Consider the following 13,236-nt stretch of genomic DNA (forward strand, 5'->3'; position numbering starts at 1 on the left):
AAATAGAAAGACAAACACTTGTCTTATTAATATGAGCTGTCCTTCTGAGAGCAACGTCGCCAGGAAACAGGCTGAAAAATTGAAGAAATACAGCGATTTGCGAATAAAAGTATGCTGCATGTGGCAGTGTCGGACACAGTAGTTTTGGAAGCGTTGGTCACAGTGCACGCAAGTATTGCACGGTGGCTGAACATTATTCCAGGTCATCACAACTCGCAGCACTTACAGAAAACAGTGCTTCTTGGATCCATGCAGTCGGATCCGTCGTAAAGTCATGTCTTCTATATAGACAGCCATGATGGTCTAAGCATCTCTGAGGCAGGGTTTTCTTTTGATGCTTACAAGAGACCTTGCCAACCAGACTGATCTGGTTGAGCACAACATAATAATAAGAATCGTTAGAAATTTGTCCAGAATGGCTTGCTTTAATGGGATGATTGGCAGCTTTACAATAAATTAGATAACCAGACTATCTTTATCACTTCCAACCATTCGAGTCTAAGATTGAGTAGTATTGGAGTGAATCCTATAAACTGAAGTGCACCATAATGAACTGTCTTCTGACTAATACATCAAACCGATGGTGAGACGTTCCGGACAGCTGAGCAGCAGTGACTACCTATATCTCTGGCGATGAGGTCACATTGTCTCTCAAAAGGCTAGGGAACTAAAGTCTTTTGGGCCTGACCAGGTTTACGGTTTTTGGGTCCAGCGCGGCACGTGTCTTTATGATGACTTGACTCGTAACTACCACCTTCTGTTTTAGAACCCACACTTTGTGTCCGACTGATTATCTCAGAAAACAATCATGCTGATACTTAAGAACGTCAAGACTGATCAGGTCAAAAGCTACCGGTCTATCACGTGTCTATATGTTTTCTACAAGACTCTCACCTCAGTCGTCAGACAAAGAATTGCTGGGCATTTGGTTTAGGAAACCCCATGGCACCGATCGAAGCAGAAGTGTTGTCAGCAGCGTTTCCTTGGTGCACAGGATCAGCTGTTGTTTAAGTTAACAAACTGCTTACCGAGGACTGCAAGACCAGGCACTGCAAGACCAGGCACAGAAGCTGGGGCACGAACTATTAGAAAGCTTAGCCTATGACAACGTGTCACACATCTGGCTACTCCAATGTGTCACGCGTGATAGAGTTGGAAGTTATCGATGATGCTCTTATACGAGAACTGTACCATTAAAACAGCGATCGAGAGTTTTAATAGATCGAGACAATTTATCAGTCTTGTATTGTGGTTCTGGACTGTTACCTTCGTAACAGCTCTGATCCCTTCATGCAAATGGTACAGGAGTGTAATGCTAGGAGGTCCTCTCCTTCGATCCGATGCATGGCCCGTTAGTTTACTGCACAGTTGCAAGGGAGGACAACACGTCGAGCATGCATAGAAGTGGGACCATTTGTGTAAGAGTGTCAGATGGTACCGGCATCATCCTGATTGGCTTGTGGAGACGGACGGCATTCCTATGATGTGGTCCACATGCACAGCCAAGCCATCTCTACTGCTAAAAAGATTAGTGCCAATCGTTTTGACATCTGCTTCAGAAATAAAAAGACAAACACTTGTCTTCTTATTGATATCAGCTGCCCTGCTTATGGCAACATCGCCTGGAATTTGGCTAAGAAGTTGACAAAGTACAGCGACTTGCGAGTGCAGGTTAACCGCGTGTGGCAGTGTCAAACACTGGTTGTTCTAGTGGTTTTGGAAGCGTTGGGCACATGCTGTGCACGGAGGTATTCCACGGTGGCTGGACATCATGCAGGTAATCACAACCTGCATGCAGCACTTACACAAAACAGTGCTTTTTGCATCCAGTCGGATGCTACGTAGTCGTGTCTTCTGTCTACACAGCCATGATGGTCTAAGCACTTCTGAAGCAGGGTTGTTTTCGGTGTTTACAAAAGACCTTGCGAACATTTCGGTGTTTACAAAATGCAAATTATAAACTCACACTTGTCCTTCCGAAGGTGTAATCCAGACGTGCGCAATTTCTCCAATACTGTCTCTAGCCGTGTCAGGTGTTTCTTCCATAAGCCTCCAAGTTACTATGATATTATCCAAATACATGACCATTCCGGGTATCTCTTGTGAAATGCTCTCAATGTTCGTTGGAATATCCCAGGTGCGAATGCAATCTCAAAAGGTAACTTGTTGTATCTAAAGAGTCCCATGTGTGTACTGATGGTGACATAGTTTTGAGAAAAGAGGCATCATCTAGGACTAACTGCTGGTAGGTCCTACTTATGTCCAGCTTGCTGAATAACTTTTCTCCCGCTAGCTGTTCCTACATGTCCTCAATCTCTGGAAGAGGATAACTATCCACTTTAGACGCTCAATTTACTGTCAGTTTATGATCAGATACGTATGGTCCAAGTCTTGTTTTAGAACTGGAACGATGGGTGCGACCCAGTTTGAGAACTGTACTGGTGTTATTACTCCACTCTCTTGGAATTTAAACATTGTTTCTTCCACTTTTTCTTGCAGAGCATATGATACCTTCCTTGGCCGAAAGAACCTGGGTGTGGCTTGAGGGTTTACTGTGATCTTCCCTTTCCAAACTAAGAAGATATGTTTCAACCAATTCTGGCCTATGAGGCTTAGCCCCTGACCATCAACGATATACAGCTCCAAGAGTTTGGGTTTATCTATGTTGTTGGTTGGCACATTCACCAACACTGTTGCCAAAACTGTTATGTTCTTTCCACCATAGGCCCTGAGCAGTGTAGTCCTCTTACATAGTAAAGGAAGGTTAGGCAGCCTGAGACTCTGACCAGTTGAGCATCGAAACTGACGTTCCTGTGTCCACCTCAAATTCCACTGTTTTTCCATTAATTTGCACGGTAGTGCGTATGACATTTCCTCGTTTCCGGTTGATTGTATACTGCACTTGTTCCTACTTCCATATCCTCTTCTGCTTAATTCTAGTTGATGTGTTTACTTCGTTTGCTTTCTGACTGGACGGTTTGGTTGTTGGTTGTCATCTCCTTTCCGTAGCCGAGAGCGATATGCTCTGCCTATATGGCCTACCTTTGGCAATTAAAACAACGAAAATTTTTGGACCGGTAATTGGAGGGTATACATGCCCCACCTTGGTGCAACGGTAACACGGTTGTAGTCGGACTTCCGTTCTCTACTTTTTACTTGGTAAACTGCTGCTGCTACGGGAGAAGATTGCGGTGCTAAACGACTCCTGTTGATTTTCATTTCTTTGGTGTGCCTCCGCGCACACTCCGTCGCTTTCGCAATATCCCATGCTTTGGGAAAAGGTAGCTCTCTCTCCGACAGACGTCTTCGTTGTACTCGTTCGTCTGCTATCTCACAAACCAACCTGTCCCACAGCATATGCTCCAGTGTATGCCAAATTCGCAATGTTTGGACAGTCCTCGTAAGCAGTCACAAACTTGCTACCGATTCTCCTGGTTGTTGTACTACCCTGCTATTAAGTAAAACAGTTGGAGCGTTGTGGTGCGTGCTATGTTAGGTATTTCACACAATTTGGTTTGGCGGGAGCCACGAGGTCTCTCAATCGCTGGTACGTTGCTGCTCCTACAACCGTCAGGAATATCGCGCGCTTCTGTTCGTCGTTCGTAATTGGCTTCAAAATAGACCGTCATGCGTTCTTGATGGTGGAACCAATCGTCAGTGGTACGCTACTGTATCCGCTGTTGGTGCTGCTATCGGGGGCGGGTTGTCCTCTGGTCGTCAATGTAGTAACTGTAACTTAATCGTTCTTAGTATAGATTTTGGTTGCGCGCTTCGCAACTATGAGAGTTACGCGGATCGAATCAAAATCTCGTATCTACTACAATATATAGACACAGAACACACGGACCAACTTACCTGCCGGGTTGGCGAACGCCCATTTGAGATTACGTAAAGACGCCGCCACTCACCCTACTGAAAGGGTGATGACGACACAATATAGTCTTGTATCTTCGGATTGCGTTCTCGACCATGACCTTGTCGCGTTAATTTTGTCTTCATTCGTATACTGTACATGTACAGATATGATCATGACTTCGTTGATATCTGTAACGCCCCATGATTAGCAGAACTAGCCGCACAATGTGTTCGTGGGAAGGCGGCCTCGATCATGGCTTTCGGTGCATCCATGGCTCCAAATTCTAGACATGGTCCAGTCGACATTCTTTCTACTCTTGTTATAGCCGTAAGAGGCGTGGTCGTGGTCTCTTTCAGCGGCTCAGGACATGGATTTGTCGATATCGGTGGCAGAAGCGTCGCGTCCAGGTTCTGGGGGCCAAACCTCAATGCGCGGTAAGCAGAGCCTCGTGTACCCAGAAAGTCGGCGCGCAAATGTAACTTTTACACTGTCGTTTTATTGGGACTCTTCGTTTCTCCCACTTGTCACTCGTTTTTACGATGATATATTTTATATATAGTGACCATAACTTGTTGATTGGAGACCGTGGGCCCCGTGGCCCTCGTGGTTCCTAGGTACGCTTATGGGTGGCTCTCATGCAGCTTGTAAAACAAACGCACAATTTCTTCGTGATTATACCACGCACCTCAAGTCATAGCTCGCCAAGGTTGTTGTTTCTTAAGTTCATCGAAACACAGCAATGCAGACGATGTCTTTGTACGTGTGTGTATGCATGCCTAGGAAGAAGCTAAAAGCGACCAACATCAACCAAGCCATCATTGATAAACGGAATACACAACAATGATCACAGACATATCGTGTTGCTGCTCCGCAAAATGGTGTTTTGCAATCTCGACAAAGACATGATCGCGTCTGCGAAGGGTGGTTACTTTCAGGCCCGTAGGAAGCAAATAAAAAGTGGTACGGCCTAACGCACGGTAAAGGGCGTGGCTTTTAATTTAGTGCGCGTTAAAGTGCGGCCATGGGCGCAGAGAAGGGTCTGGCTAGGCGAGGCTACAAAAAGTGGTGCGGCCATGGCCGCACCAGCCGCACCGGCTCCTACGGCCCTGACTTTCATGACTTCGTCCAGCTCGAGCTCGAGGATTCGATACCCCGCCAGCAAATCCAAAACCGACGCTTGAACAGACTCAGACTCACGGTGGTATTTTTGGTACAAAACTATTTGCTTTGAAACAAGCTGTTACCAAAGCTGATTGTATTAATCTACTCTGCTTCTGGGTAAGAAAACATTCTGCAACTGTTCTGCACTATTTACGTTTTAGGTACTAATCTATCTGTAATCCAAAATATTTACCACACGTATTTAAGCTGAGTCTAGGTTGAAATTGAATAAATGGATTGATTAAACCATTTAATGCAGTCGTACTTGACTTCTTAGCAAAAAGTCTACGCAAGTGACACCTAGACATGTAACACGCATTATGGCGTCAGCGTTACATACGTCCAAACTACTAGGTAATAGCGGCTAAAGCTAGATTCACAATATATGACGGAGAACAAGCCGTTCCGTTCCGTATCGTCTCATTTCAATTTTGCCCACATCAAAGGACAGCGGCATTTTGTGAATGCCTTCACGCTATAGTATACGTGACGGTGCGGAACATGACCGTGTGACGGACATGTATAACTGGGTGACGCATGGATAAAATCAATGCAGTTTTATCTAGCTTCAAAACCGCAAGTCGTTTCTGTTCTAGCAGAAATGCAATTGAGTAGACAATCACTCTCACAGCAGACTGTGTAAATATTCTGTATAATCGCTAGCTAACGACAATGAAAAACATTTCTACGCTTTCATTCTTCGATAGCTCCACAGCAGACCAAATAAAAACATCCATCAAGAAACAAGGCAAGCACTAAGAGTATGCTAGCAATTGCGTCATTTCCGCCATCGTATCTAGGATGACGGAGTCCGCGTTACAAATCGTGAATCACTGCGTCAATTAACGTTTGATAAAATGAACAAGACTGCAAACGGTAAACGGACTGCTGTCCGTCATATAATGTGAATCCGTCTTACTCAATTCCTCAAATGAGCATTTTGTTTAGTTCTTGCAGCTGCGTGCAAGTCTTTCTAGTCACTCTATACACTTTCAAAAAGTTTGACATATATATGACATGCATGGCCGAGATATCGCGTTGCCAACTTTCCTTGTGTTTGACTTGCATTTATTTAGATAAGGTTTCATGTTTTACGCCTCTGCATGGCATGGGTCACAGAAACATAACAACGATAAACAAATGGCCACGCAACTGTGGATACGAGCCATCATCGTACTAGGCTTATTTCTTATCCCCACAACTCATATAGATCACGCCCTGTTCTCAACTTGGTCTATTTGTGCGTTATATTTCTGCCAGCTTAATTAATTGTGCGGACGCTTTAAACTTGTTTGCATTAGTCTTGAAGATATCAATAGAAGATGCCTAGCTTACAGCAAGAACGAAGCGGTGACAACGTTCGGTAGATTACCCGTTCGTTTGCCTCGCCGTCATGTATCTAGATCAAACTTACTAGCTGTTGAGTATCTACTTATAAAAAGTAAACATGCACTAGCTAAAACGTTGTAATTAGGCTAAGAAGAGAGATAAAACATACTATTAACGCTTCTTACCTTGGTGTAGTCTTAAGTTCAAAGTCAGTAGCGTTTAGACCAAACAGCTGCAGCAACCTGACTCTAATTGTCGAATCTGACCGTGGGAATACAGGATATCAATTACTAGTTATCGTATGGGGACGTCAAAGATAACATTGTTATTACCCGAGGGGAGTGGCAGCTAAAAGCGAGATAATTACCAAGACGAAGCCGAGATAATTAGCGAGGCAATTGGCTGCCACTCACACGAGGCGAAATAACAACGATATCAGAGATTCTCCCATATACGATAAGTGATTTGTCATTGTTTGGTTTGAATTACCGTTCATTTTGAGCTGTGAGTACGTAAATCTTACTTCGTACTTGTTTGTCAGTAATCATTCTGTAACTAATTAGACGGAGTCTAAGCTAAGTGCGTTGGCCGTTCGTTTAGTAGCTCATTAAAGGCATATAAAATCATCTGTCCATTATTATGTTCTGTCGTTGGTATACACGATGCCCTTGACGGCTGTAGGGTATCAACGTACAAGCGATTTGTACCTGCTGTATCGAGCAATCAGAGCTAGCAAAACCCAAGTGACATAATACAACGCTCTTTATTGCTCTGTTCAATAATTCGTTAAATAGAAAAGAGCAAACAGATATTCTACATAGTACTAACACAATTCATCCTTTGTATTTCAGTTAATGCAATAAACATGCTGTTTGCAGACCATAACTGCCCTCTAAGTTTATTGAAATTGTTTATTTACATGACTTTAGATCATCTTTGAGCCTTTGCAGCGTATTGCCTGCAGATGAGACCGCTTTCTGCAAAATGATTAGTTCTTCCTTAACGCGTTCCATTGCTTCAAGAACGTGGTCAATATAGTCAGTGTTGGCGTGTTCAATGGCTGTGCTAGCAACATTCAGTAATCGTACCGTTCGATTCCACCAATTTTCCAGTTTTCTCACGATCACGAGCACAGTCCCAGCTGACTCTGACAAGCCATCCAACATTTCACTCAACTCGTTCAAGGATTGTGCTGCGTTTGCCATTTTTGCTGTTGCAAAATAAGTGCCAACACCAACTCCTCCTCTTGCAGTTGCTGCCACTACACCGAGAGTTACACCAAAACCAAGATATATTGCAGCAGGTGGAAACGTCCAAGCCAGAAAGACACTGGAAATTCCTCCAGCTACTAATATTAGCGATGCAGCAGTGCCCATTGTATCAAGTAGCGATATCAGACTTTTGACGTTGGAAAATTTTGTCTTTACATCTTTTTCTGCATCGCAAGTGTCTTGTCTTGCTCTACCAGCATTTCTGTGAAGCAAGTCGAGGCATTTCTTAATTTTTTCTACATGCCTACTAGTGGTAAGCTGGAAATCTTTAACTCTTTTACAATCACCAGCTTGCACTGCTTTCTTTGCTTGTTCAATTCCATCTACAGCTAGGGCCCAAGTGGTAAACTGATCAACCGCAATGGTTAACTCTATAGCCGATTCTGCTGCAGCATACACAGCAGTCAAGGAAAATAGTCGTAACTCTTTGGCTTCAGCAAGAGCACGGGTCGTTTTGTTTTCAAATTCTTTTATTTCGTTTGCTTTCTCAAGTAAATGTACTATTCTTCTTAGAAGGAAACTAACACCTGGTGAAACTATGAGTTCATCCAATTCATCAATAGTTGCAGAATCTTCTTCCATAAGCCTCACGGTACCTAAATCCCTTAACAGCATAGTTAGTCTACAATTTAAGAGTCTAAATAATCAACAATTAGTGCGTCCAAAAATAATTATAGCAACTAACTGCGATATTATAATTACAAATGAAACCACATATACATGCATAAACTGCTTTGGCTTGTTTCTAGGTTGTTATGCAGTACTCTAATTCGACGTCATTTGTCTTTACCCATTAGACACGGTTATATCTATCCCGGGAGACGATTATAGAGTCAATACCTTATTCTAAGTTTTATTACGGTACCCATGCACGTAACAGACCACTCTGTTTCTTCGATAACACAAGGATTTTTTGTCAAAGTTTTCATGTAAACGTATAAGATGGCAGATGCTTTCCCCAAAAGACGGTACTTAAAATAGAGCTCTTCAGGACGTCGATCGCCACAACTTTAACTACAAATGAGCTAGAACAGATGTAATTCTTGCTAGTCTGCCCCAACATGCATATATATATATATATATATATATATATATATATATATATATATATATATATATATATATATATATATATTTACAGTGCGCGTTTTACAATAACAGTCTCTGGTTCGAGTTTTGATCTATAGCTTGCAAAGAAAAGACCACACAAAGTCGGCAAGAAGACCGTTGTAATTACGCAAAGCTCTCGGTCTTCCAATTATCACTGCTGTGTTTTCCAATTAGTGTAAAAGAGAGTCACGTACTTCCTGCCATGCGATGATACAATATTTATGATGGAGCGTGATATGATGTCAAAGACACTATACGAACGTCTTCTGCGATGCTTAAACGAATTCTTGCTGTCAACTGTAATTACGTAAAAACAACTGATTCTAAATTGTGGGATAATCGATGCATGGTGCATGCATGATCGACCTCCTACTTGCGGTCCTCCTACTCTTAGTTGCGTTGCGATATGTGGGTGGGTATGCATGACGCTCAGTCTGCAATTGCCGTCATGATGGCACACGTTGCAGATTATTAATAACGCTCCAGACTTCCGAAAGACTGCAATTCTATTGAACTTCTTACAAGTTGGATCTAGAGACTAAGACTTGCCTAGTTAGTTACGACAGCTATGGCGTGCCATTTCTGCCAAAACAAGTGCATAGTGACTATTGCTCATCGTAGCAAGTGCATAGTGATGTTTGATTCTAGAATTACATCGTAAGTGCCTCGTGGCCGTGTTCACACTTAGCTTGAGTTAGCAAACCCGGGTTTGCGCTAATTAATCATAACGCCTTGCTGTGGTACCACGCAAGGTGTATTCTCACATGTTGAGCTTGTCCAGTTGCCTCCCACCAAAGTGTGCGAATTCTAGCAGACTGCAACTGATTGTATCATGTACTCAAACTACGCTACTCAATTCCCGCGCAAGAATTGAAATGTCTTCTGACCGCTTTCCGTCTTCGAGTGCCTCCTCTGGATGTAGGGACCACATGCGTGTGATAGAACAGCAACAGTTGCCTGAATCTACGAATGCGACAACGTCTTTCACTACAGAATTCCGCAAGTCGTGCTGCAGATTCGATTTTCTCAAGAAAAAACTGTCAGACCAAAACAAAGTAGAGCAATCTTCTTTGATTCAATGCTGTGATACGCAATATGAATAAACTGGAATGCTTTGACAAGCGCTAACCCCAGCTAAACCCTTACTGTACTCTAACCCACATTCCTGTCGTAAACTGACCTGATTATTGTAATTGGTTATGCTAAGCAGTAGCAAACCTAGGTTTAGGCCCTAGTTTCAACACATTCTATGACGAAAAAGCCACTATGCACTTACTACGAAGTAACTCTAGAACCAAAAATAACTATGCACTTGCTATACGATGTAACTCTAGAACCAAACGTCACTAGCTAAACACTTGCTACGATAAGCAAAAGTCACTATGCACTTGTTTTGGCAGAAACGGCACGCCATAGATAGCTCTGCCAATGCCACTTCGTGTTTTGCTAAACATTTAGATTGGCAAGTGATAGGCTGCTGCATTGCCTCTAGAGGCTAGTAAACATTGAAAACGCGAGGGTGCAGAGCAATCAGGACGCATGCATGAGTGGTCCCTTTGATTCGGCCGACTAAGACAGGTAAGGCGGATGGTAGCTCAATATTCAGAATTCTATGACTCGGTTTCAAGTTCCGGACACAGAATAATAATTGACGGTTGTCATGGCAGAGAAGCCATTCTGTCGCCGGCTTTAGCTTGTAATCTGCTTGGTGAATGACCGAGTTCGAGTTTTACCGTTGTATAACACCGTGGCGAGTTTCTGCTTCTAACACCGCACCGTTGCTCAAGGAAACGTCACGGTGAGCAGCACGTCACGGTGCAACCATGCAGAAGCACGTCACGGCGGTGCAACCATGCAGAAGCACGTCGCGGTGTAACACCCAAATTTGAAACGTAAACTATCTATACTCGATATCTTCACGTAATGGACAGTTTGCTATTATATTAAGTAATCACTGAACGATCTAAACTTGCGGGTTACAGTGTGTCTGTAGAAGAAAACAATGTTTGAGACAGGAATCGCTAAAAACTGGCAAGTAGCTAATATGAATGTATTAGCTAGACATTTTTTGCTTTGTACAATCACCCTTACCTTGACATTCAGAATTGGCCAGGACCTCTTGGCAAGCTCCAACTTTCAAAAACTTCTGTTTGCAACAATGCTCCCGTATTGATTAACATAATGTTAATCTAACAGATTAGGTGATGACATTGTGACGTCTATGCTTGTAGCTGCCTTGGCCAAGAATTAGTTAAATGTCGTTTATGTTAATTTGACGACATCTACTGTTTTGCCTGCTTTAACACGCAAAGATAAAAGTTAACTTACAACGCAGCATTCGGTTAGTTGTGATAATTAGCTAAAAAAATTCTAGAGAAATGACTATCTTAAGTTGTCCCAACCTGATAACAGAATGACTGTGTAGGCAACTAGTAATTAATTCACACTGCATGGCTCTTCTTCGCAAGTTTTGTGCAGCGAGACATAAAAGGTATTTTACAAATCTATATATAGAAGTAGAACAAAGAACACATGCACTAAACGTTCAGGCTAAAGAGTCTAGGTAAGAACAAGTTTAAATCCATTTCTTCAGCTCTTGAACTGCTGCGCTCACATCGCTTCCTGTTCTCAGCGGTTTACCTTTACCTGTAGCTCAAACTTCACTCTCTAGTGTGACCGTCTCCTCTAAATTGCCCAACAGTGTAGTCGTTAATTTTTCTTGGTTTGCTTAAACGAGCAACATTCACTGACAGCTAGCATGCACAGTTTGATCCAACTGACTCTACAATTCTTTGTATGTTTGCAAGCACAGTTCTGAGGTTGTCTTCGGCAGATCCTTATGCATGTAGCAACTGCATGCCTCAACTCAGTCTAGACTTGAACTGTTCTTGCTACTACAAAGCCAGTGCCAAAACGAACTGCTGCTGCGATCCTTGAAACTCCAGTGCCGACAGTCACAACGGCACCATGCACCAATGAGAGGAGGATCAGTAATGACGCTAGATAGATACCTGCTAAAGACAAAACTTTGCCGATCGTATCGACTCGCCATGCGCCGTGTTTGGATGTCTTTGAGAATTTTGTTTCCACATCTCGTTTGTTTTCTTGCTTTATCACATCATCTTGTTGTCGGGGCATTGTTCTACATGCGTTTTGAGTATAGCAGAGAGTGAAGATTACGAAAATTTTTCTTTTCTATTTCCTTCTCAGCTTTCTCAGTCTTGTTCTCGTCAGTGACAAACTCACCAACCGCAGACGTAAAGTATCACCGAATCTGTGCCAGCAAACACATCATTCTAAAACCATGTATACCTGTTTAAAAGCCTGGATTTATCAGCAGAACATGTTATATCACCGTCAGACCAAAAACTTACCATCTCTTTAATTAAGACAACATCGAGTAAAGGTTTGGAGATAATAATTGAACAATTTTGTCGACCATTCTGCAATTTTGTAATTTTGTCTGCTTTTCTACCTCAATGGGTTTCTTTTAGAAAACCCTGAAAATCATCAGCAGTCGTTAGATTAGTGTACGGTAAAACAGTCTATAAACCATGACACAAATAATCATGCAATCATTGTTGCTGTAAAATGTACCGTGGTCAATCTCTCTGTGCTCAAAATATACCGTTTCGTGTATACTTTGCAAAGCCGCATTGATTTGCAAGGATTCTGTCCTAAAGATGAACGGCATGCCAAATCGAAAGCGACCGAAAAACATGTTTTGAAACTCATGCACTTTGCCTTACAAGCACTGTACAAGTACCATATTGATTAAGACTAATATAAACCATTTTAGAAACGTTGCTAGGAAACATTTTGAGTGCCCACAGTAAAATAGAGTAGAACTGCAATATTCAAACATATCTCAATATGTTGAATTGAGGCACGCTTCTTACATTGTTAGTTAGTTAGTCGTGATGTGACAAAGACTTTGCAAGAACGAACTGTGAACAAAAGTTAGAAAACATGACTGAGAAATTATCTATTTTAGAACACATGCAGATAGTATGTATATATGTGTTACATTTGCGTAGGCTGGCTTTCTGTCACTGTCCTTACTTTCTACTTGTGTAGGTTTTCACTTCAAAAATTCATTCTGATCTAGAGTACTGTACCAGAGTGCACACTTTGCACTTATCTCTAGACACATGCACTAGCCTATGTGCTAATTAGACCGCACAGATGGCAGAGATATTTACGTACGAAAGAACAACCGCACACCCCCACTGCCGCCAATCTGACGAAATCCTACCCACAATTATCACACTACTCCTATTGTATAGGAATGGACTTTCACCACCTTGCATAATGCTATATGCCCTGATTGCGACAGCCTCTATCTACCTAGGTATAGTGTCTACAGTTTTGCAATCTTCCAAAGTCTTGCGCCGGCTTATACTTTTATGTGGTAGCTTAACGCCAAATATCAGCTGCACGTGCAGATCTGGAGCCGCACATTTCAATCTTCTATTGCTACGTGCACTTTAGTAGCTGCACTAAAACCTT

At 42.5% G+C, this 13,236-nt stretch overlaps 2 protein-coding genes across 2 annotated transcripts; both read right to left on the reverse strand.

Annotated features, from left to right (window-relative positions):
- Positions 1-7,240: 7,240 nt before the first annotated feature.
- On the reverse strand, positions 7,241-7,921 carry LOC134195117 (uncharacterized). Its single transcript, XM_062664454.1, has one exon. The coding sequence runs from the start codon at positions 7,720-7,722 to the stop codon at positions 7,258-7,260; it is 465 nt and encodes a 154-aa protein (XP_062520438.1). The 5' UTR covers positions 7,723-7,921; the 3' UTR covers positions 7,241-7,257.
- On the reverse strand, positions 7,770-10,884 carry LOC134193799 (uncharacterized). Its single transcript, XM_062662639.1, has 3 exons — positions 10,819-10,884; positions 7,866-8,221; positions 7,770-7,819 (listed from the first exon to the last, which is right to left on the reverse strand). Exons 1-3 carry the CDS (start codon positions 10,824-10,826, stop codon positions 7,770-7,772), a joined length of 414 nt encoding a protein of 137 aa, XP_062518623.1. The 5' UTR covers positions 10,827-10,884.
- Between the last annotated feature and the right edge of the window lie 2,352 nt (positions 10,885-13,236).

Source organism: Corticium candelabrum, chromosome 1, assembly GCF_963422355.1.
Source record: "Corticium candelabrum chromosome 1, ooCorCand1.1, whole genome shotgun sequence".
Taxonomy (NCBI): domain Eukaryota; kingdom Metazoa; phylum Porifera; class Homoscleromorpha; order Homosclerophorida; family Plakinidae; genus Corticium; species Corticium candelabrum.

Coding starts and splice junctions, on each gene's coding strand:
- LOC134193799 (XM_062662639.1), bottom strand. Junction 7,820..7,865: donor AGATTTCCAGCTTACCACTA/GTAGGCATGTAG, acceptor CTTGCTTCACAG/AAATGCTGGTAGAGCAAGAC.
- LOC134195117 (XM_062664454.1), bottom strand. CDS start 7,722: ATGGGCACTGCTGCATCGCTAATATTAGTAGCTGGAGGAATTTCCAGT.